The sequence below is a fragment of the Arvicola amphibius genome, chromosome 8 (genome assembly GCF_903992535.2).
Source record: "Arvicola amphibius chromosome 8, mArvAmp1.2, whole genome shotgun sequence".
Classification (NCBI taxonomy): domain Eukaryota; kingdom Metazoa; phylum Chordata; class Mammalia; order Rodentia; family Cricetidae; genus Arvicola; species Arvicola amphibius.
Window position 1 is genome coordinate 26,683,316 of NC_052054.1, and position 24,916 is coordinate 26,708,231.

Consider the following 24,916-nt stretch of genomic DNA (forward strand, 5'->3'; position numbering starts at 1 on the left):
AACACAGACCAGGACACATCCAGTAGAACGGCTGGAATGGTAATGAGCGATAATAACAAGGGTTAGTGAAGAGGTGGAATCCTCAGTCACTGGTGGTGGGAATGCAAAATGGTGCCACCGCCTGGGAACACAGCCCATAATTCCTCAGAGGGCTAAACACAGAGCTTCTATATGACCCTGCAATTCCACTCCCAGGTATGTATACCTGAGAGACAGGAAAGTGGACGTCTATGCCGAAGCCTGGAGGTGAGTGTTTACTCCATTACTCACAGCAGTCAGTAAGCAGAGACCTGGATGCTCATTAACTGAGTGGATCCACACAGCACAGCCTATCCACAACAATGGGATATTATTTAGCCATAAAAAGGAACCGAGGGGCTATAACATGAATAAACCTTGAAAAATTACACCATGAGAAAAACGCCAGCTACAAAAGACCACAGATTACTGATTCCTTCCATCTGAAATAGCTGGAGTAGGTTATTCGGTAAAAAACACAGGAGCAATGGTTGCTTATGACTAGTATGGGCTTGAGGAGCAAAGAGAACCATTTGTGAGGAGTGACTGCTTAGGATCTTCAATATACTATGTACTATATACAATATACTACCAGCAGGGATATAATGCTGTATAGAATTTTAGTATTGTTTTGGGGCAGTCTCACGACATAGGTCAGCTGCAGCTATGATGGGTGCTCTTGCCTGATTACAGGTGTGTGCCACCAGCAGACTGGCTTACACTGATGTTTAAACTGTTATTCATGGCCTCGTGATGTCAGGGAAGAGCCGGTGGGAACATCGCCTGTTCACTTCAAGACTTTTATAGTATTTCATATCAAGACGTTTTTTTAAAAGGACAGCAACTGTTGCCTTTGCTCTCAACCCTGCAGGTGGTCCTACTAGGTGATCTGAGATCATTAATGTTATATATTATACAAAAAATCAAGAAAACAAACTGTTGTCCAACACCGGGAAGGTGGAAAAAGTTTCTCTACAAAATATTTTGTTTTTCTTTTTTCTTTTTCTTTTTCCTTTTGGGTTTTTGAGGCAGGGTTTCCCTGTATAGGCCTGGCTGTCCCGGAACTCGATCCATCTATAAACCAGGTTGGCTCAGAGATCCGACTGTCTCGGCCTCCTGAGTGCTCCTATTAAAACTGTGAGCCTCCACCTCCTCCTCGGCTTGTCTACTAAGTTTCATCCAAGACGCTCTCTCTGCAGGCTGCCTGCTTGCTCTGCTTCTGTCCTGCGGAGGGGCGGACCAACACCACTTTGGAGCCTGCTCCTAAGGTCAAGCAGCAGTGCTGCAATGTGGGACGACTTGGCGACAGAAATAAAAGGACAAGATTCCTTTTCGGGGCAAACACAGCGATGAGGCTAATGTGATCTTGAGTTTTGGGATAGTGGACCCAGGCTCCGCAGAAGCTTCTTAGCAGAAGGTTTGAGTTAGTTGGGTGTCTCATGATTATAACCTTCCAGGCCCTGGAATCCGGCTTCTAGGTTCTAGTAACCTAACTCAAACGTTTGAGGGAATGAATGAAAGAGGCAACTATGTCTGCCCATCTGACAGGACAGGACAGGAAGCCACTAGGGAAACACCTAGAAAAACTCTTGAAGCATTCTGAAGAGGTCTTCGGAGTTTGTTTTTGTTTTTTTGTTTTTTCCCTTTCCCTCCTCTATACTCATATTCCTAGTTGGCAGCCAAACTCCTGACTACTCGGTGACAGATTGAGGTCTTCTTCTAGGCCCACCAAAGCATCCCAGAAGTCTTGGCAGCCTTTCAGGGAGAGACCAGGGGGACCCAGACAGGCCGCCCGGCATTCCCCGGATAGCAAGACGGAGACTCAGCCGCCACCGCCGCAGCACAGGTGAGCAGCCGGAACCGGGTTGGCCCGGTTGTCCCGGCTCCTCCGCCTCCGCGGCGCCCTGCTGCGCCCCACTCGGGCCTGGGATGCGGGCGGGGACTGGGCCCCGGCGCCCGGGGGCTCGGCTGGGGGCGTGGGCGGCGTCCCGGGAGCTCGGGGACTGCGCGATCGCCCCCAGCAGAGTGCGCTGGGGCGCCGGGTGGCCGCTGGCCTGGGCGCGGGGCGCGGCGGGCGCGGGAGCCGCAGGTGGTTCCCGGCCGGCTTTTCTCCTCCCCCTTCCCTTTCTCCCGCCGCCCTCCCTCGCGCCCGTGTCGGCGGCACTTCCCCCGCTTCCTCCTCCCTCTCCAATCCGGAGGGAGGGAAGGAGCGGCGGCGCTTTCCTGCCTGCAAACTTCCAGCGGGACCCACCGCGGCCGCCCGGGAACTGCTCCGGGAACTTCCTCGGCCGCGCTGCTTCGGAGCCCTGGAGGAGGCACTTCGCCGCGCGGCACCCAGCTAGGGTCTCCGAGCTGTCCCCGCGCCTCCTCGTCGCCCGGCCTCGTCCCCGCAGCAACTGCCCCGGAACTCTCCTTTGTGTTGGATGCAGACCCGCGCCCATCGCCCTCGGGGCCCGGCGTGAACGCGGTGATCGCCGGTCCCCCGGCGCCCCGCGTGCCCAGTCATGCCCTTCCACCAACGGAGCGTGGAACCCGCGCGGCTGCGCCGGCCCGAGGAGGCGGCGGTGGCTCGGGCTGCGGGCGCGCCGCTCTTCCGCTCGCTGGAGCAGGTCAGCTCGCACACTCTGGTCTGCCTGCTCGCCCAGCTGGCCGACCTGTCGCGCTGCGCCGGGGACATCTTCGGGGAACTCGAGGGCCAGGCGACCGCGCTGGGTCACCGCACCGCCGAGCTGCACCGCCGCCTCGATGCCCTGCATGCCGCCACCGCGCGCCTGGACCACCGGCGAGTGAAAATCCGTGAGTGGCTGATGGCCCCGGGGAGGGCACCGCGGCACCGAGGCGCTTGGCCAGCTGCTGCCTCCCGCCCCCTGGCGGCCCAGGCTCAGCTCTCCGGCCTCTTTGGGAGCCCATAGGTGTCCGGGGACTTGGATGGGAGGCAGTGCAGGTGGCAGGAGTGTGTGGCTTTTCTGGCTTCCTTAGGTTGCCTTGGTGGAGTGGGCGCGGAGTGTGGCTTTTGGGACAGCTCATCCCACTGCTCTGTCGGGAAATTGACAGCAGCCACACTAAACGTAATGGTATCCCGTCGGAGACGTCAGGGGATATAGGATGGTTATAGCGCTGCTTCACACTTTAGGAGGATCTGTTTGTGGTCAGTCTCTGGGGACTTGTCACCGCTGCCTGCTGCATATTGGACAAGTGGTCTTACCTACAAAGAAAAGCGTGCTAACTTGAGGATTTTTTTTCTTTTGGCCTTGAAGTATATTTCCTCCCAGACTGACCATCCGCTCTTTATTATTTTTAAGACCTTGACCTTGAGCTGGGGTTCTGTCTTTGTTTGGCCCTCTTCACCCCCCCTCCCCGCAATTAAACCTATGTCCTGACATAGTAATCTCCAAGTGCGTATTTCATTTCAGCGGCTTTAACTGGCTCTGATGAATGAAGCGACTGGAATTTCCTGCTGGCCCAAACAGAGAAACTTTCAGTATGATGTCTGGGTGGTTTCTCCCTTTTCAGTACGTGGCCTCGGTCATAACACTTAGTGCAAGGAGTAAATTGGGGATGGTTGATGGATTGCAGGGTGGGAGGGGAGGTACTGCTGTAACAACCCACGCCTAGGTGTCAGCAGCTCTGCATGAAAAATGGCCTCACTTAGAATCACTCCAGACCTAATCTGGAGTAGCTTGTTTTCCAGCTTGCTGGAGAACCTGAGTCAGGTTTAACTATCTTGCAGCCTAGGAGTTCAGATTTTCACTAATTTAAACGTACTGTGACCCCCTGAAATGTGTCTTTCCAGGATGTGCATTTATATGATAGCTTTACATTTTTGGTTGGCTCTGTTTAGAGTGTGCTAAAGACACGTCCATGGACAGCTTCTAACCCAGGAGAGTAGGAGGGGCTGAGGGGGTCAGGGAGTCAAAGTGATCTAATAATTTGTTGGGGACAAAATCAGATATATTTAGTTCATGTGAATGAGGACCTTGTGCATGTGGATATTGTGTCCTAGGGGCCTTTCACTGTCTGCCTGGTAATCCTGTTGGCTTCCGTGCCCTTTCTGTGTAGGGTGTGTGTACCTGGGTGAAGGAGAATTTCATCCCTGACATGCAATGTGGTGAGGCAGATCTAGCTGCTGGGTGAACAAGTCTAAGGGAAGGAAACAAAGTGGACACACTCTAGTGCATGGAACGGAGTGTTGCCCCACCCTGCAGTTGCTAAATAAAGGCAGTTACAATTTTTAAACTAATTTGTAAGAAAAATAAACCACATTCCGTGATGTTAAAACTCTCTTTGCTAGTTTTGTTTTGAATTTAAATATATTTTCCCCTCCCTCTCCTCCTTCCACACCTCCTTCCTCTTCTAGATGGAGTCTTCCTTAGTCCAGACTGGCCTTGAACTTGCTGCACTGCGAACTCGGGTCTTGAGTTCTAGATTATTCTGCCTCCAACTCTCCAATGTTGTTATATGCAAAGATGTCGCCTCCAGCTCCCTTTCTTTTCTTTGAATATGTGTGTATTCCAGTAAGCTATATTCCAGCAGTCCCCTGAATTCTCCCTAAAGTTGTCCTCGAAGTGACTGAAACAACTCTCTTCAAAGTGTTCGTGAGCATGTTAATCTTAAATGGCTTTAATTTCTCACCAGTAATCCTGGCTGGTCATCTTCATAGGGTCATGAAAGAAGGCTTTAAAAAAACTCCTGAGACCATAGATGTGCATACATACAAAAAGACGAGTTATTAAAAACATTATTAGATTTGGCCCCATCTTTGTATACATCTTATTGTATGCTAATAAGCCATGAGTCACCTATACGTTCATTCAATTTAGCATCTGCAGGAGTATTTGAAAACAATGCCTTGCCTAGCACAGTGGCTCATACCTGCAATTCCAGCCTGTGGAGGGTGACTGGCCTTGAACCCACAAGGATCAAAGGTGTGCACTACTATGCCTGTCCTTGAACTCTGAGCTCTAGGATTAAAGGTGTGCACCGCTGTGCCTGATGTCTTGGTTCTTTTAAACCAGGTCTTTCAAGTCACATCCTCCATTGTGGGCCTTTGCACTGGGAGTTGACTATAGATGCCCCCGATTTCATAATCTCATACCCAGAGAAGAATTCCAGGCCCAAAGTCTTGAAGCATTTGTCCTGGCTGAAGGCTAGAGCCCATACCTCTGATTGACTTGCCTGCTCTCCAGTGTGTGTATAGCTTCCCTTTAGGAGTGTTTGGAAACAGAGATTAAAGTGTAAACACACTCCATGAACTGTCTTTGGGCTTCCTGTGAACCTTAATTTCATCCCTCTGGTAGGACAAACCTGTTAATGAGTCTCCCATGGAGAAAGTAGCAGACTCCCAGCGTACAAATGCTAAGAGGGCCCGGAGCCAGTCCATTCATGGCTGCCGGTGTCTGCTACCATACGAGATGGCAGTGGAGCAATCTGAACATCATGGACTGTTTGGAGCACTCAATAGCGTGTTAGGCCCCTGGGCCAGTCCTGCAGGCTCTAAGGGTTAGGAAGAGGATTTCTTCAGGCTTGCCTTTCTTCAGCTGTCATAGGTCCTACAAAGCTCAAGTTAAGGAAAAGCACTTATTCCTGCTCGTCCATGTCCAGTGAAGACGCCTCTGATGCTATCTGATGATCCTGTGTTGGGGAAAGTGGTCCTACAGATCCAGAATGGACCCTGTAATGGTTGCTCTCTGTTGCCAGCTTGAGTTCATGTGCAATTAACTAAACCCAAGTGGCTGGCTACACCTGCAAGAGCCCTTTTTTTTTTTTTTTTTTTAAATTAAATCATTTGAAGTGGGAAGACCCACTTTTAATCCAGATCTTTGGAGGTGGGAAGATCCACCTTTACTCAGTGTCACACCTTCTGGTGGCAGCCTACCTATATAAAGGACATGGTTAGAAGGAAACTCTTTGTCTTTGCTTGCTTGTTCGCGCTCTTCACTGGCGAGTCCATCACTTTCACTTCACCGGCTTTAGAGCCTACTTCTTTGGGATTCTGGCATCTACTAAACAGCCGCTGAGACATTCAGCCTAGTGGACTGAGTAACTACAAGATCCCTGGACTTTCTATGGGTAAACAGTCATTGTTAGACTAGCTGGAACACAGCCTACACGCTAGTCTAATAAACCCCGTGTGTGTGTGTGTGTGTTTTCATTCTTAACACCGCATTCACAAGGGACCGAAGTTGGGTCTTTTGCACCTACTCCCTTCAGCCATCCAACAAGTTGCTCAAAGTCAAGGATGGCGGCATGTCTGTTTTTATAGAGCTTAGCGCAGTGGCTAGAATGTGATATTAATACATACATATTTAAATTTTAAAAAAATGACATATAGCATGTGATTTCGTGTGTGAGTGTGTGTTTGTGTGTGCATGTGCATGTATGTGCACGTGCTATGGCACATGTGTGGAAGTCAGAGGACAACTTACTGCAGTGTTTTCTCCTTTTACCTTGTGGGACCCAGGGATCAAACTCAAGGATCGGCAGCCAGTCTCCTTTACCCGCTGAACCTTCTCACTGGTTCTGTTTCTATGAAGTAAAACTTAATTAGTTTTGCTGCTGACTAAATACGGCTTCATTGAAAATAGGAACAACAGGCAGAAACATGAATAGCTGTGTCTGGGCTCTGTTAGCAATCAAGAGACTTTACTGTGCAGAGGTCAACAGGTACTCAGTCCATTAGTGGCCATGTTTTATTAAGGCCTGTGGAAATGTGTTTCCTCCACTCCCTGAACTTTGGATTTGACTTAGGGAATGTTAGGAAGTGTTCTACCACTGAGCTGTATCCCCAGACCACCACCCCTTTTTATTTTTAAATTCCGAGACAGCATTCAACAGGTTGTCCATGGCCTTCAGTCACTCTGTAGCCCAGACAGCCTTTGAACTCAGGATTCTCAAGGCTCAGACTCCCAAGTAGCTGGAATTATAGGCCTGTGGCTTTGCCTCAAAAATAGTCTAACTGGGATACGATTCCCTGGATTCACCCGTTTACAGCACATAGGCCAGTGGCTTTTGTGCACTCAGAGATGTGCGGCCAGACCACAGTCTACATTATCACATTTCCATGGTCCTGAAAGAAACCCATCACCGGGAGCCGTTCTCCCTCTCTTCTTGACCTTCCTACCTCTGGGCCACCGCAAATACACTTTCTGCCACTGTAGATTTGATTGCTCTGAACATTCCAGACAAGTGTATTCATGCCGTCTGTCGTCTTTGTCCAGCTTCCTTTAAGAAGCATAGTGTTGCCCAGACTCACCGTTTGCTGCTTTCTGTAACCAACAGTCACCGTCCCGTGGAGTATACCTGTGTCTTAGAAACCTGTCATTCGGATTTCTTATGTGCTTCCAAAACCACGTGAAATAGAAAGGGAAGGCTGTATTTTAAAGCCCATTTTATAGATGAAGAAATGAAAGTTCTAGGACTCGTAAAAGGAGCTGATAAATAGTACAGAGTAAGTCTCGTGAATTCTGCTCTGAGCTCTTTTCAGGTTGTCTTAAAAGCCCTTACTGGGACTGGGGATGTAGCTCGAGTGGTAGCGTGCTTGCCCAGCGCGCATGAAACTGGTTTAGTCCCTAACATTGAATGTAGTGGCACATGCCTGAAATTCAGCCCCTGAAAGACAGAAGAAGGAAGATCAGAAAGTGAAGGGCCTTCTAGGCTACATAATGAGTTTGAGGCCAGCCCTGAAACCCGGTCTCAGCAACCACAAAGAACTTCTTGGGTGACTATGAAGGCCTGTTTAAAGACAATAGAAAAAGGCAATTTGTTAGCCTTTTAAAGTAATAGTTCTAGCGTGATAGCTCTTCCCCCACTTTCACTGAGAGGGCTTTGCTGTGCTACTGGTGTGTTTACACACAGCGGACCTGGTATGCTCTGTATCATTTTTAGAACCGAAATGGATGGCGTTGAAGATAGAAGGCGAGGTGGGGGGGTGGGTAGCTCAGTGGTGGAGCATGCACTTAGCATGCACAAGGCTCTTCCTGTCTCTAGCAGTTGGCTTCCCTATGAAGAAAGATTGTACAGGCATCGTCTTTGCGTAAACAGGTCTAAGAATCTGGTAGACGGTGTGGGCTAATACTTGAGCAGTGTTCTAGGTGGTAGTTGCGCCATCCCACACTCTCGACTGACCGTCGTTGTCCTCTGACCTAACCAGAGTGTCTGGTCTCGGGATGACTCCCTTTCCTTCTTCATCAGGATGAGTCGCTATAGTGTGTGTGGCAGTGTACTAAAGTCATGGCAAAGATGTAGACGTCACTGGACTTCTAAGAACAGGCGCTGGCTCACGCTTAAATGGATGCCCGGTAAACTTGGCATAAGACTTGCTTTCATTGAAGCATGCCACATACTAGAGCGGTGCTGGTGGAAGTAGGGTCTCCACCCACCTTCATCCCAGGAGAGTTCTTAGATTTATTAGCAGAAACTGATGGTAGCAGAGTGGGCAGACTTGTGCCATTAGGTTGAGCAGCCTGTGTGAGATCAAGCAATTTATTTTCAAACTTTTTTCCTATGTGTCTGTCCTTAAGAATTTGCCTGCGTATGCCTGGTGTGGTGTTGGGGAATATTATTTTCAGGTGTGTGACTTTGGTTTACGCTGCATTGGTGTGACTCTGTGAAGCTGTGTTACTGTGCCTGTCTAAATCGCCTGATGGTTCTAATAAAGAGCTGAATGGCCGATAGGGAGGCAGGGGTAGGTGGGGCGGGCGGGCAGAGAGGATAAATAGAAGGAGAAACGAGGGGAAAGAAGAGCAAGAGAACAGGGAGAGGAGGACATCAGGGGTCTGCTACACAGCCAACCAGCTAGTCACGGAGTAAGAAGGAAAGAAAGGTATACAGAGACAGAGAAAGATAAAAGCCCAGAGGCAAAAGGTAGTCGGGATAATTTAAGAAAAGTTGGCAAGAAATAAGCCAAACTAAGGCTGGGCATTCATAACTAAGAAAAAGCCTCCATGTGTGATTTATTTGATTGCTTGGTGGTGGGTCCCAAAAAAAGCCCAAAGAGTGAAACATCGCACAATAGTGTGGTGGTACATGCCCTTAATTCCAGCATTTGGGAGACAGAGGCTGGCAGATCTCTGCAAGGTCAAGGGCAGCCTGGCCTATGTAGTAAGTTCCAGGACAGCCAGAACTATGTAGAGAGACCCTGTCTCAAAAATTAATAAGAATTGTCTGCCTAGTCTAGTAGCATACACCTGCTGGGGGGTATAGATAAGACCCTGTCTTAGAAGAAGAGGAGGAAGAAATCTCTTTTTAGATTCTTAGGCTAAAAGGATTGAGTATTTATGATTAAAGGGACCCTTTTTCCATCAACATTTTATTCGTTTGTTTTTATTTTCAGTATGAGAAACCCAGGGCCTTCTAAGCTACAGTCAGGATGTGTTTTATTGACTCGTTGGCATGTGGCTGTGTGGATTCACACGCCGGGGAGTTAGTCATTTTCCAAGCGTCAGGCAGGTACTTGTTTTAAGTTCGTGCCTACTCTGCCCACAGCAGACTCTTGCTCTCCTCCTCAGACTTAAAAACCGCCAGTGTCGTTACGGAAAGAGACCTGTGTTTCAGTGCATTTGCCATAGCTCAAATTAATTTAAAGGGAGTTAAGTTTTGAGTTAGGAGGGTGTATCCTTTGTTGCAAGACTGTAGTCTACTTGCTGATTCTTGGAACGCAATGCCTGGGAAGTATACAAAGCCTCCTACGTAGAGATTATATGATAATGTAGAGACAAATCTCACATTAATATCGTCTGCATGTGTTGTTTTAGGATGGGAAGTAGTAAATGAAGACATTTTAAACATTAATTTAAGAAAGTTATTTTTGCTTGTTTTGCAAGACAGGGTTTCTCCGGTAGCCTTGGCTGTCCTGGAACTTGCTCTGTAGACCAGACTGACCTCGAAACTTATGGAGATCTATCTGCCTCTTCCTCCTGAGTTCTGGGATTACAGGCATATGCCACCATTGCCTGGAGTTATTTTTAATTCTATATAAATATATATAAAACGCGCACGTGTGTGTGTGTGTGTGCGTGCGTGCGTGCGCGCGCCCATGAGTGCAGCACCCATGGAGACCGGAAGCATCAGATACTTAAGCTGGGGTTACAGAGTTGTGAGCTACCTGACGTGAAAACTAGGAACTGAGGCATCTCTCCAACGCCTGGGAGAAAATGTAATAAAAAAGGAAATAGTTGAGTTCCTTAATATTTTGGAAGAAGATTTGAAAGCAGAAAAGTAAGGCGCTATCTTCCATATGTGTGGGTACCTGCAGTGTCCAGAAGACCTGGATGCCCTGGAACTAGAATTACACGAGGTTGTGAGCCACCTGACCTGAGAGTTGGGAATGGAACTTCTGTTTTTTTGGAAGAACAGCCATTTCTGCAGACTTTAAAGACCTTAAAAATATTAATTTTTTGATGGGTATTGTGGTGCATGCCTGCAGTCCTAGTACTTAGGCCGGATCAAGGATCACTGCATAAGGAGACCTTGTTTCAAAAAAAGGTTTGTTTTTGTTTTTTTGTTTTGAGACAGTTTCACACATCCTTAGGCTGGCCTCACACTCCGTGTATAGCAGACACTTCTGATTTCCATGCCTCTACCTCCCAAGTACTGGAATTACAGGCCTGTGCCATTATGCATGGTTTTATTTGACACTGGGATTGAACCCAAGGCTTTGTGCATGCCAGACTAATCCTCTACCATCTCAGCTACTCTATCACCCTACCCTGAAAAAAAAAAAGTCAAATTGTAAGTAATATATAAAATGCCTTGCATCTAACTCAGAGGCCTAGGAACTCACTTAATTTTGTCTCTGCTCAAATTAGTTTGTACCCTGGCACAAATGAATTCTGCAGAAATTGAAATTCAGAATCAACTGAAGTGTGCTGATGGCCATGCCACTTCTGTGTATTGCTTTCATTGGTTCTCTCTCTCTCTCCCTCTCTCTCCTTCTCTCTCTCTCTCCCTCTCTCCCTCTCTCTCCCTCTCCCTCTCCCCCTCTCTTTTCCTCTCCCGCCCCTCTCTTTTCCAACCCCATAGGCTGGCCTTGAATTTTTGGTCCTCCTGCCTCCACTTCCCACGGGCTAGGACTCAGGCACGCACCACCTTGCCTGGCTCCCAGTGGTCCACATTTCTCCGTGTTCCCCATGGCAGTGTTTTGGAAAACTGTGGCTGTGGAGCTGGAGCTTGTCTTTCAGTGAACTCCCAAGGAGAGGGCATGGAGGTCCTGGGCTTTATTCCCTTTCCTTGTGGAATTGTGACATGTTCCCACAATAGGAGGAAATAGAGGCTAAAGGGCTTGTGAAAGAAAGAGGACAGCCCCATGGAGGCCCCACGAGGAGGACTGGCAGCCTAGGCCGAGGCTGAACCCATATGAGACACAGGAAATCCAAGCCCTTCAGGCAGGGTGCATCTTGGGTCAGCCTGCTCTCACATCATGTGGTACATTGTCAGTACTACCTGAGCCAACTGCAAATGATGACACTCCTTTTTTCAGGGAAGAGAAACTAGAGAGAGAAATGTGTCTAAGTCAGCCTGCTTGCGTAGCGGGCTGCAGCCCCTGAGTTCCCGCCTCAGCGTTGCAGAGTGGTGGAAGGCCATAATTCCAGCACTCGAGAGGCAGAGGTAGGAAGGTGAGGAATTCAAGGCCATCATGGGCTACATAAAGGGTTAGAGGCCAGCCTGGTTTACAGAAGACCCTATGCAAAAAAAAAAAGAAAAAGTCTGTCATGTATTTTGAAGTTAAAAAAAAAATCACGAAGTCCGAAAAGACGTGGTGGCATAGTCTGAGCAACATAGAAAGACCATGTCTTACAAAAGGCCTTTTGGACTCTTTCCTTAAAAAAAAAAATGTGTGCGTGTGCGCGCATGCATGCATGCACACCAAGCATGTGCGAGTGCACACACACATACACCATAACTACATATATATACACACACATGCAACCTGTAGGAGCCTGTTCTCTCCTGCCACAGAGTTCCAGTTCCAGGGCTCAGGCCGTGATGCTTGGGTAGAAACTGCTTTCACCTGCTAAGCCATCTGCCGTCCCCCCCATCCCCTCCCCCAAACCCAGCAAAGTCCTAGCAGATGGACAGATGCGAGACCAGTATTCATGGTTCAGTGAGAACCCCGGCACACAGTGGACACCACATTTGCTGCTGTTGCCTTAATGATGGGACAACTGAGGTAGCACCTATGTGCACATTTGTGGCCCTCTGTCCCACTGATGTTTGGTCCAGGAGGTTGGGCTACCGTCGCTTGGAAGATGAGAGCTGACCAAATCCAGAGGAGAACCGGTGGGAGAGATAAATGTGAAAACGTTACCGATTGGAAATCCAAACATCCTGCCCAGATTCTGGAAGCATCTGTAGTCCATGACAGGAGTGGGGGTAGGGCTTCCTTTCTGTCTTGCACAAGCGTGAGCTTGGGGGCTGGGACTGCCAGCCCTTCTGGGACCCTCATGTGGATGTCCTTTTTCTTTCTCAGGCCCCTTCTCCGTTTCCTCCCATTGTGGGAACTGGGAAGCCAGCTCGGTTCTCACTGAACCTCGTAGCAGTGGGAGAACCCCCTCTCGGCCAGGCCTCCACTGCCTGGGTGGCAGCTGGTCCTGGGTTTCTCTTGAGTCCTCTGCGCAAGTCCTATTCCCTGGTTCCACTCAGCCCTGACTGCTCAGCTCTCTGCTCTTCTGGGGCCTTTTGGAACCACGAGGGCCGTTTCATTCATCTCCTTGTTTCCCACATGGTCTGAGTCATGAGCAATCACCCGGGCTCTGTTAAAAAAAAAAACCAAAAAACAGATTCTCAGACCCCGCCCCTGGAGAGTCTGAATCAGAGGCTGGTGTGAAGCCAGGAACAGCCTGGGCCAACAAGGTCCCCAGGTGACTGTGATAAACCAAGTTTTGGAAATAGCAGGCTGTTGTGTATTAGGAATCGGTCCAGGTGGTGGAGCGGCTACCCATTCATGGAGCACATGGTGGGGCTAGCGCCTTCTTGATCCCCAAGTCAATCGGGTTTGTTGTGGTTTTCTGTTTTTGAGCTGCGATCTGGCTAAGCAGTCCAGTCTTCCCAGAAACTCAAGATCCGCCTCCCTGCAAATGCAAGTCTTATACTAGCTCTAGGAGATCTGTTCAGAGTTAGAAGCGGCCATTTTTAGGGAACACTTGCCTCGAAAGACCTGTTGTAGGTTGTGGGGTGGCGGCACGCCCGCGAGTACGAAGTTGTGACTTGAAACATTTACAGTTTCTCTTCTTCTAAAAATTATGTTTTATAAACAAGCAGAAGCCAGATGTGTTGGCAAATACCTGTAATCCTGGAATCTGGGAGGTAGAGCTGGAGGCCCGGGGTTCAAGGACATCCTGCAATATTGGATGCCTTTTCTAAAACAAGACAACCCACCCGAAGACAAAGAGAACCTCTTTGGTATGAGACACCCCCGCAAGGAGTGGTGGTGATTTTGACCCCTATTCTACATTGCTTTCACAGACATAGCAATATTTTACTTTGAGAGGGCAGACCACTGCTTTAGATCGTTCCCACGGGGAAATAGTTTATCATACTTGCCCATTTTGATTGGAAGACAATCAGCAACCCGCCAAAGCTTGAGTCAGGATGAGTTTGGTACTTCTATCTGGCTAAGTTAGGCATCTGATAAAAATGCTCCGAGGGCACAGACTGAGAGCTGGAGGAATTGAGTTAAGTAGGCGCTGGTCTGTGTAATTGGATTATGCGTGATCACACTGAAGCCTGAGTATCACAGTTGAGGTGTTCCGGAGTTTTCCCCGTGGATGCTCCCAGCTGATGATCTGGCTGCTGGACTATATACAGATGAGGAAACCAGCCTGTACTTCTCAGGATATCCGTTGTACTAATTAATCAGCTGGTGGACTCCGGAGCCCAGGGCTGCATTCATTACTCCTACTTCACGAGTGCTGAGGTCTGTGGCAATCAGCTCGGATGGACAGAGCAGGCATTTTCATTGAGTTTATTGAGTAGGAAACATATTTACAATGTCCAAAAAATATACTTCAAAGGGTGTTTGGAGAAAAGTATCACTCCTGCTGACGGCCTTCTGCCTTGACTCTCCAGCCCTCTGCCAGCTCTTCGCTCTTTGTCTGTAGCTTTCCAAGATTTCTTCACACAAACAGAATTTCAGGGTTTGCTCTGTCGTCTTCTCTGTGTCTTTTTGTTGGTTTCTAAAATTAATTATACTTGTGAATTTCAGGTCAGTCTTATTGTCGTTAGAGTAGTCAATTGAATTGGGGGAAAAGAATTCAGATAGATTGCTAAATCCCTTATTAAAATTTTTAAAAATGGTTAATGCTTTTGTTTTTAGGTCTATTTATACACGAGCTTTCTCAAGAAATGGTTGAGCATTTCCTGCATTAAGAAAGGATGTGGGGGTGGGGCTGAGGGAATAACTGGGTCGGGAGAGTGCTTGCCAGCATGCCCTCTAGCTGGATATCCTGACGCTGAGCCTGGCCGTCTCCTGTGGGATGGAGGAATGGTGATCTAGGTAGGCCTGCATTCGGATTTGGTGGGGAGGGTTTTACTATGAGACAGTGACCTACAGTCTGAAACATAAATGCAATGGCTCTCAAGGTCCAGCCTGTTGGCTGCGGTGTCGTAGGGGGTTCTGTCACAGTGGCGCGTGGCAGGCAGAGGAAGGAATTGTGGTCGTTTGGAGTTACTTTTCTTTAGTCGTTAACCTGAGATCCAGCCTCAGATCAAAAGGCGGCGCAGGTTTTGTACAGAAGTGGCTGGTGAAAACATTATCAGTGGTGGCACACAGCTTTAATCCCAGTACTCAGCAGACAGAGGCAGGGGGATCTCTTGAGTTTGAGGCCATCCTGGTCTGCAGAGTGAGTTCCAGGACAGCCAGGGCTGCACAGAGAAACCCTGTCTTGAAAACCCCAAACAACAAACAAACAAAAACATTATCAGTAAGTGTGGACCCAGAAGCAACTTGTGGGTTACACAGCCTACTGCTTTATAAATAAAAAGAAAACTGAGGTCAGCTGTGATGGACATGTCTGTGAGCCCAGCCTTCAGGAGTCTGATGCAGGAGGATCATGAGTTGGAGGCCACCTTTGTCTACTTAGTGAGATCATGTCTCAAAAAAATAGACAAAGTTAATGTAAAAGCTTTTGGTCCTATGAGGCACATTTCTGATTTGAACATTAATGTATAGTCATCCTAAATTTCAAACCAGTTAAACAGAAGAAACAAAGAATAAAAAAAAATTGTGTTGGACAATATTGCTGTTTGTACACATATACGTATATATCTTCATATTTATTGAAGTATAGCAACTGATAGTATGTATCTATGTCTGTCTGTCTGTCAGTCTATCTATGGCATCCACGCCTTGCACGTGCCAGACACTCTTACCACTGAACATCACCAGTGGCCCAGTTGGTAACATTCTCTCTACATAGTGTTCAGTTCTGACTATCTAACCCAGCCTATATTGTAAGAATTTCTTCATGTCACAAGCACCCAGAGCCTGTCTTAAACAGGAGAGGCTCTGGGGTGTGTTTCTGACAATCTTATTTTGCATTGGCCATTTGATGTTCTGGGGAGCCTGTGTGTTGGTTCATCTTGGAACTAGGGAGAAGCTGCGACTGTCCTGGTGATTTCTGGTGTTTCTTTTCCAGGCGGTTGGTTGTAATCCACTAAATTGCACTCACGATACAGTGTCTAGGAGGATGCGTGCTCAAGAACCATCAGTAGACTCTTCGTTAAGTCTCGGTATTTATTACCGTCTTCTGGAAAAACCAACCATTTTTTTTTATGTCTAGGATCATCTTCTCAGAAGAACAGTACTGTTCTATTTACAGCTGATCACCGTGTGGAGACGGTTATCAATGGCTGTTTCTCATTCCTTTTGGGTCCAGTGGAGGAGTATGTCTATAGGACGAACTTGTTATAATGTCACCTCTTCTTTCTGGTTAGCTTTTTCCTCCCCCCCCCCCCGCACAAAGGAAATAGACTGTCCTGGGACTGTCCATGAGTGGGAGGGTGCTGGACAGACTCGGATGAGACACTGGGCCCCAAACAAAACAACAACAACAAAAGGACTGAAAAGAAAAAGCAAATACACATTCCCATGCCCTTCAGCGGAGAGGCCATTAGCCGTCTGCCTCCAGTTTGCTCACCTTGGTGGGCGCCTCCTTTGTCAACATGTGTGCGTGTTTATTTTAATTTAGTCCAAGAAGATTTGTAAAACAGACGGCTGCCAACTGTCTCCTGTCTCCAGTTTTGGGTCTTGTTTTCTTGATAACCTTAGATCTCTTAAATGCAGAAGAGCTTAATGGAAAATACTGGGTAAAGAGGGATGGGGAGTATGGGCTAATTACCATGGTAAAGGTAGCTGAGGATGGAACTGTGTAAATGGGTTAGGAGAGATGTCTGTCTATCCTGCTAGTACTTCTTACATAATCTGAACATATTTGCAAAGTGTGAAGCCCGGTTATAATGTTCATGTATTTTCATGTTTGTAAGGTGGCATCTATAATATTGATAACATATCGATTACGTCCCCATTTCATTTAGCTTTCGTAACATTTCATAAGAAGGCAACAATAACATCCCGCTGTTTACTGATGACGAAATGGTGGCACAGAGATGTCAGTTTGTCCACAGGTGACTTGACTTGTCTGGAGAGCTGAGTTCTTAGCTCTGTAATATGATTAGACATTTTATTTGGATGTGTGTGTCCATTGGTACCTGTGGGAGACTGACCCCATTCCAAGATGCTCCAGTCTTACACACAAAATGGAACATTTAGTCTCAAACGCAAAATGGAACTTTTCCCTCCAAAATTACTTTCGGTGGCTGAACTTTTGATCCTCCTGCCTCTGCCTCTCAAGCGTTAGGATCACAGGCTTGCCAGGCCTGCTATTTTTGGTATCTTTTAACAGGGTCTTACTGTATAGCCTGGGTAGCCTTGAATTTAGTGTGTAGCTCTGGCTGGCTTTAAATTTCTGGCGGCCTCCTGCCTCAACTTCCCAAGTCCTGGGATTATAGGCATATGTGGCTATTCCCAACTTCTGTTTATTTTTTCGAACTTCTCAAGTCATTGTGATTGTGAGAAGCATCTCACTAAGCTAGGGCTTAGTAAGTATTTTCTATTTTGTTTTGAATCTTTGAAATGATTGTGCCATTTGCCCAATAGCCCTCGAACAAATCAGTAGCCTGTGTGACCAGCTGTTGTGAATCTACAGAGAGTGAACCAAGTTTGTCTGGTTCTTTGCCCTGCACTGGAAGACAGTCTAGCCTCTGAACACGGAGTCTTTGTTAGTGCTTCCTGTTCTGGCCTTTTTTCCTCTGCCAGGCATTCATGGTCAGGGTCAAAAGACAGGAGTCACAGGAACAAATCCAATTTCAGGCTTGCTTTTGGTTAAGTGATATGCTAAGGTTAAAGAATTCTCTCTTCTCTCTCCCCAAACTCACTACATTCTGGTGTATGTACACTGTGATTCTGATTTTACTTGGTAGTGAGTGGAGGACCAGAAACATTGATAAATCTAGCTCCCCAGTGTCTCCCCCATTCTGCCCCTCCCTTTCCTTCCTCTCCTCTTCTCTCTTCTTTTTCTTTTTCTTCTTGTTCTTCTTGTTCTTCTTGTTCTTGTTCTTGTTCTTCTTCTTCTTCTTCCTCTTCCTCCTCCTCCTCCTCCTCCTCCTCCTCCTCCTCTTCCTCTTCCTCCCCCCCCTCTTTGAGACAGTGGTACCTGTACCCCAGTCTGACTTCAAACTTGCTATGTAGCCATGATGACGTTGAACCTCAGATCCTCTTCACTCATCTCTGGAGTGATGGGTTACAGGTATTTTCCAACATACCCAAGTTTATGCATTGCCGGGGATCAAATCCAGGACCTTTCGAATGTTAGGCAAGCACTCCACTAACCGAACTATAATCCTATTCCCTGTTTCTTTTACTGGTGAATAATACCATTAACTGCTTGGTTAAGAGAATTTGACACATAACCCTTGAATGAGTTCAGCAGTTCCCAAGCGTGACCCTGGAGCAAGCAGGTGTCTGCACCTTCTGGGTATCTATTACACCCCACCCACCACTGAGGCACTGATCTGAATCTCAGGTCTGGACCCTGCCGGCTTTCTTCCTGCCCGCAGCCACCCAGGTGCTGTGAGTTCATCCAGTGTTTGAAAATGGTGTCTGCAGATGGCCCAAGACTGGAGGAGCGAATCAGCTTAGAGATCTTAGCATGCAGAGAGGCTGTGCTTGGGATGGGCTGGAGCTACCAGTGCTCAATTCCCAGCGGTTTCTCAAAGGAGCTGCTCCCTGGTCGGCAGGATATGGGCTTGAGAAGGAACAGTGGGAGCTTTGCTGGACAGTAGGAGGTGCAGCTGGTGGCCTCTCTATTTGGGCATTAGTAACCTGGCCTCAGGCTTGCCCTTTAGTCTGGGAGCTGGGGTAGTTTCTCTTTTCCCAGGAACTTCAAACATCATCTAGGAGTGGGGAGGTGATTCACTCCAACCACAGGGCAGGGATGGACTTTTGGAACAAAACCCCAGGAGGGAGGGTTACTGTTTTTTAATACTGGTTACATAAAAAATTCATTTTGAGATGTCAAGTAGAGATCGTATATTCTAGTGCTACTAGAAAAAGGTAAGAAACTTCAGGGGAATTTTTACATAGGGATGAGCCGGATATGAATAAACATGAGGCAGTTTTATAAGTGTGAATTCGCGGGGTGCTTTATTGCTTGTAGTTCTACTTTAACCCATTACAACTCAACTTTTCAATTTATTCTTATTTCTATTATCTGTCTATAAATTATCTCTTAGTGTGGCATAAGCTACTGCAATTAGGGAGATTAAAAATAAGTAAAATGGTTTGGCAAAGGGCGGTGGGGAATAATGGCTAAGAAATGAGATTTATTAGCTGGTGTTCCTGAGAAAGTGACTCAACCTCTCTGTGCTGGGTTTTCTCCTCTGTAAAATAGGCCTTGCGCCAACACTTTTGACCGTTACTTTGGATAAAATTATGTACCTACATAGGTGCCTGGCCTAAATGATCAAACTGCCGATGACGAGTAGTAATTATCAGCTGTTGCTTAGCTCCAGCCGCTTTTCCCCTCCGCTTCTGAGCTAAATGAAATGCCTGAGTTTAGCTGGGCATAGTGGACCAGCCTGGTCTACAGAGTGTGTTCCAGGATAGCCAGGCCCACAGGGTAACCCTGTCTTGGGGGTTGAGGGCACTAAGGTGATAGAATGAAGGACTAGACTTAATTGTTTGACTGGACTTTAATAATATGACGTTAATGTTCTGGCTAGTTGACTTTTCTAGCAACCTGATGGGTAGATTTGATATTATCTTGGGGTTCAAGGATTTTTTTTAAAGATAACGTGACCATTGGTATGCAGGTATAGAATCTTAGGTTGGAATATTCAGTATTTTCTCAAAAGGGCGTTTTGATGATGTCTCTGATAGGAGCTTATTTTATGTCACGGTTCCTCTTCTCAGGCTGGGATGACATCGGTGAGTTTTTATTTGGGGGAGCTCCAGCAAGTTGGGTTTATTATTTGCAGAAAATGTCTAATTTAGAAACCTGCTAAGTAAGTGACAGCATTTAATTTGTGAGCAGCTGCTGGGCTTCTATTTTCTTCAATAAACCACAAGTATCAGTTTCCATCCCTGTGACAAAATTCCCAAGGATATAGCATAGCAATGAAGACAGGTTTGTGTGGGCTTAGAATTTCAGAGGCTGCAGCCCAGTGTTGCACAGCCTCACCTCTTGGGCCCTGTGATGACCCCGAGGGTGAGGAGCAGAGAGAGCACGCAATGAAGAGTGCTCTTCAAAAGGTGTCCCGTTGGGGCTGGGGAGGTGACTCAGTTGGCCAAGTGCTTGCTATGAGATCACGAATAGCTGAGTTTGGATCTCCAGCAACCATGTAAGAGCTGGGTGAGGTAACACATCTGTAATCCCAGCATTGGGGAGGTGAGGACAGGGGATCCCTGGGACCCTCTGGCCAGCTGACCAAAGGAGTGAGGGCCAGGTTCTCTGGGAGAGCCTGTTTCTAAACATAAGACCTAGAGCAACTTGAGGAAGGCTCTGATGTAGAACTCTGGTTTCCACATGGATGTAGACACACGCGCGCATACACACACACACACACACACACACACACACACACACACACGGGGAGGGGGAGAGAGAGAGAGAGAGAGAGAGAGAGACAGAGACAGAGACAGAGAGAGAGAGACAGAGAGAGAGACAGAGAGACAGATAGACAGACATAGCAACCTACCTGTCCACATCAGGCCCCAACCCCTGTTGATTCCACACCTTCAGAAAGGACTATTAGGGGAGACTGAGTCTTCTTCAAGTTGTCTTTTCAGAGACATTCTAGATCCTAACTGTAACATCACTCTGTCCTCACCCACTCCACCCCACTCCACCCAAGCCTGTTTGTCATCATGTGAGAATGTGCACTGGGGAGACCGAGAGATGGCTCAGCTTTAGAGCACCGACTGCTCTTCCCAAACACCCAGGTCAGATTCCCAGCATCCACATGGCAGCTCACAACTTTCTGTAACTCTGGTTCCAAGGGATCATGTGCCCTCTTCTGGCCTCTGTGGGCACTGCATAAGCAGGATGGACAGACATGCATTCAGGCAATATACCTATAAACGTTAAAATAAGAATTATTAAAATTAACTTTCTGGTGGGAAAACGACATGTAGGATGCAAACATGTCACCCCTTCCCTGACTAAGTGGTGTGATTTAAGATACGTCATTTGGATCAGGCCTCTGGGTTCCATTTTAGAGGGCAGCAGGGATGTGTTTGTGTATATGTGTGTGTGGGAGGGTGTGTCTTTGTGAGATTATAGCATATGTGTGGGTACAAGTCTTTGGAAGCAGGGATAGGATCATCGGCAAGGTGCTCGGGTGTATGGGATTGAGAACATAGGCCTTGCGCTCAGCCGATTCCAGTATTAAGTCAGAGCACCAGGGCAGGGGTGGAAGGTGAGCCACCAGGCATTACAGAGTCAGTGTGGAGTGATGGGCAGCTCTATGCAGAACATTTAGGTCTGAGCACTTGTAATCTACTAGCTACGGAAGTGACTCTGTGGTTTTCTAGGACTGGCGAGATGGCTCAGTGGGTCGAGGTGTCTGCCACCAGACCCCATGGTCTGAACTTGATCCCACACGGTGAGGGAGAGATCTAACTCCCGAGAGCTTCTGTGCACACCATGGCATTCATAGGTGGGCCCACACTCAGACACACCCTGTGTACATTATCAACATATACATAAGTGGAATACAGTTTTTAAATAAAACTATGTTTTCTAGAGAACTTTAAACAGGTGAGGGACAACTGTTTCAATAGCTCACTCAAGCCAGATGGTACATGCCTATAAACCAAGCATATGGGAGGCTGAGGCAGTAGGATGTTGTTTTGAGTGGAGCCTAGAATAAGCCATAAGACTCCACCTCAAACAGGAGAAAAGCCTGTTTAAATTTTATTTTTTGTTGATGAAAATTATTTTTGTGTCTACATAGTTAATCCTTTTCTTGAAGACCATACCTGATGGTTTATGATTTAGTATCTCGAAATTCTTTCAATATGCACATGAAATACAAGAAAACATTCATTTGTTTTTCTGTGGGAATGCATTCGTGTTGAATTTTTGTTCAGAGACTGTGGGGTGCAAAACGCTGAAGAACCCTCTGGCTTCACTGTGCGTTCTTTGTAAAAGGAACTGAATTGTTTACAGAATCCAAAGAACTTTGGTAAAGTACATGCCTTTAAATCATTCTGAGCTTGTTAAAAAGGATCCCTGTCAAGTCTCAGGTAGCTTTACATGTCAAACATGACTTGGAAATGTTTCCCCCTGTGACTGTGTCTCAACAATTTATGTTCTTGAGGGGGATCACTGGGAAGGAATTAAATTCTTGAAGGTCACAGTTTACTTTCAAGTAGGCGTTCCAAAGTGAAAATGAACTTCTGTTTTTTAAGTTGAAGTTGGAAAAAAGTTGCAACGAAGGGTTTTCGAACTGTGTGGTGATTGTATTAAATAGAACTGGGCTTCTCCATCTCTGTGAACTGGGCGGCGATTGTATTCACTAGGACTGGGTTTCCCCATCTCTGCAGCCAGAAATGGAACTTGACAGTTCTTACACTGTCTTCTTTCTTTGTCAGACTTTCTCACTGGTAACATGAATTGCTAAAAATGAATCTTAAAGAGCATGGGAAGGTGTCACACACTCATTGCAGTACCGTTTAAGCCAGGCAGTCGGAGTCTAGGTGAGGAATGCCAGCTATTTTCTCGCCTTTTCTTGCTAATTGATCTGACAGAAGATGGAGATTGGAATAATGTAGAAATATTTTTTCTATATTAAGTCCTTAAAAAGGAATATAGTTAGCCAATGGTGGCATACACCTTTAATCCCAGCACTTGGGAGGGAGAGGCAGGTGGATCGCTGAGTTCAAGGCCAGCCAGGTCTACAGAGCAAGCTCCTGGACAGCCAAAAGGCTAAACAGAGAAACCACGTCTCAAAAAAACCACCCCTCTCCCAAGAAAAAAACAAAAAACCAACCAACCAAAGGACTATAGTTCATGGTTTTTGGGAGTTACTATTTATTTATTTTACCTTTTTGAGATAGCGTCTCACTTTGTTGTTTAAGACGTCAGGGAACTCACTATGTAGCTCCGGCTGGCCTTGAACTTGTAGCAAGCCTCTTGCCTCAGCCTCCTCGAGTGCTGGGGTTACAGTTGTGAACCCACGTACTTGTGATATTTTGGATACTGAGAACAGAATCGGGAGCTTTGCACCTGCCGTGTGCCCTCTACCACTTAGGGGCACCCTAGCCCCCAAGTAGTGCTTAAAATAGAACCATGCCTGTTTTAGAAAGGATTGGGCTGTTCTGAATTCCCTGTCAAGTCCCTTTTGTTCAGATACTTCTGTTGTACTTTAGTAAATATTAGAATGTTCCCTCATGCCCGATCCCCCCCCCCCTTTTTTATGGAGATTTCAGTCTGGATACTTTGCTTTTGGCTCAAGACAAGGCCGAAACTTTATGATAGAAGAGAATTGTTCATCTCCTGGCATCTGGTAAAAAGGGGGAGGGGAGGGTAAAGGAAGGGGGAGGATGAGAGGGGGCAGAGGGAGAGACTTGAGAGGCATTCCTCTCAAGTTCCACCTCCTCCCAGTCGGGCCCCACCTCTCACACTTTCTACTCCTCTCAATAGCCCACTCAAGTATAAATTCATCCGTGGATGAATCCACTGATTTGGAGGCCCAAGCCCAACCCATATCACTGCTTTGGGGACCAAGCCTTGCTATATGTGTTTTTGGGGGACTATTTTGTATCTAAAGCTCAGCAGTGGATCCCTGCCTCTGGAAGCCTCCTGGGAAAGGTTAGTTGGAGCATTAGTGTCTCCCGTCTCCTGTAATTAGCGATTTTGCCAGGCTGAAACCCCCACTCTTTGTATTTTGGAGATGTCCCTCTGCCAAGCTCTTTAATCTTCTCCATCCTAGCATTGCTATTGAGAAGCCCAATCCTGGGCGTCTGATCCTTTGAGTAGCTCGCTTTTCCCCTCTAAAAGCTTTTGTGGTCAGCTCTGTGATCCCCCGCTGCTTTCAAAATTTTCACACTCTCACCCTTTGGAATGCATAGATGTCTTAATTAATATCTGTTGGTTACCTGATAAGTTTATTTTGTTTTTCTAAATTCTGGGAAAAGTTACTAAATTAGTTTTTAAAATCCCTTCATATTTTCTGTCTTTTTTTTGTACCCCGATTTTGAATCACATTTGAGTACTTTTCCTGAGATGGCTAGTCATCTTTCCTGTCTGTCCCTTGAGCGTGGGGGAGGGGAGGGGCTGTTTGAGATGGAGGCTGGTCCTCTGGATGGGCAGAATGATGAGAAGCCTCCTGTTAGTAATGAGGCCATCATAGGCTACAGTGATTCTCCAGAAATGACCCTTCTAGTCACTTTGCTATAAAAACGAGACCTAGCTGTCGGTTCCCTCGGAGCTGCGAAGAGGGCAGGCTAGAGCCTGAGCATGCAGAACTTTCTTCATCTGATCCCTGTGTTTTGGTATGTCTCAACTGTGTATTCTCACCCCAGAAAGCCTGTTTTAACATCTTCCGAGAATCAGCGTCCTAGCTTCTGCCGGGATGGGAAGATAGGATTCAAGCTGCTTCAGCAACTTGGTTGTTTTTTTGAGACAGTGTTTCGTATAGCCCAAGCTACCTCAGACTTTCCATATGCTGGTGCTGGCTTTGAATTCCTCATCATCCTGACCCTGCCTCCCAAGTGTTACAACGACAGCCATGTACCACTGTGTCATTATTGGGGTGAGTTTTAACCAAATCAAACTCAGGCTCTTCACCCATCCCAGTCAGTTCACTTCTGCTCCCAACAGTCTCACCAGCACCCACACCTGAGCTCCGTGAACCAGCAATATAAATATGTGGGTTCACCATGGCCCCCGGCTGCCAATATTCAGCTGGTCACTGCTCAACCTTGGGTTTTCCAGCTTTCCCAAAGCCTTCTTTCCTTCTGGTGCCTCAGCCTCCATCTTCTGAAGACAGTCTCTGCCCCGGTGCTGGGGGGACGGAGAGATCTAGACTCAGTTCAGGACTCTAGAGTTCTGGGGATACGCCTTACCCTTGCTGTCTCCTTTCCTCAAATACAGCACATTTCTCCCATGCTTTCCGTAGCTTCCTCGATCTCCTAGGGACGAAACCATTCTGCTAGCCGTCCTAAGGGATACCCGTGAGACATCTAAACCATGTACCTTTCTTTTTCTCTTTTCTAGGATGTCTGAGTTTATCTTTTCCCATGTTCCACCCACCCCACCTACACACAATTTTTTTCCTCTTCCTTTGAAAATATTTAGTTTCATTTAGTTAGGATACATGCATTCTAACATGTATCAGTAAT

At 47.1% G+C, this 24,916-nt stretch overlaps 1 protein-coding gene across 2 annotated transcripts in view; it reads left to right on the forward strand.

The window, feature by feature from the left end:
* The first annotated feature begins 2,280 nt into the window (after positions 1 to 2,280).
* Positions 2,281 to 24,916, forward strand: part of Nhsl1 (NHS like 1) — a 225,617-nt gene continuing 202,981 nt past the window's right edge. For both annotated transcript variants that reach the window (XM_038340300.1, XM_038340301.1), the window contains exon 1: positions 2,281 to 2,814. In XM_038340300.1, coding sequence (XP_038196228.1) covers positions 2,523 to 2,814 — 292 coding nt within the window. In that variant the 5' untranslated portion in view covers positions 2,281 to 2,522. The remainder of the gene's footprint in view (positions 2,815 to 24,916) is intronic.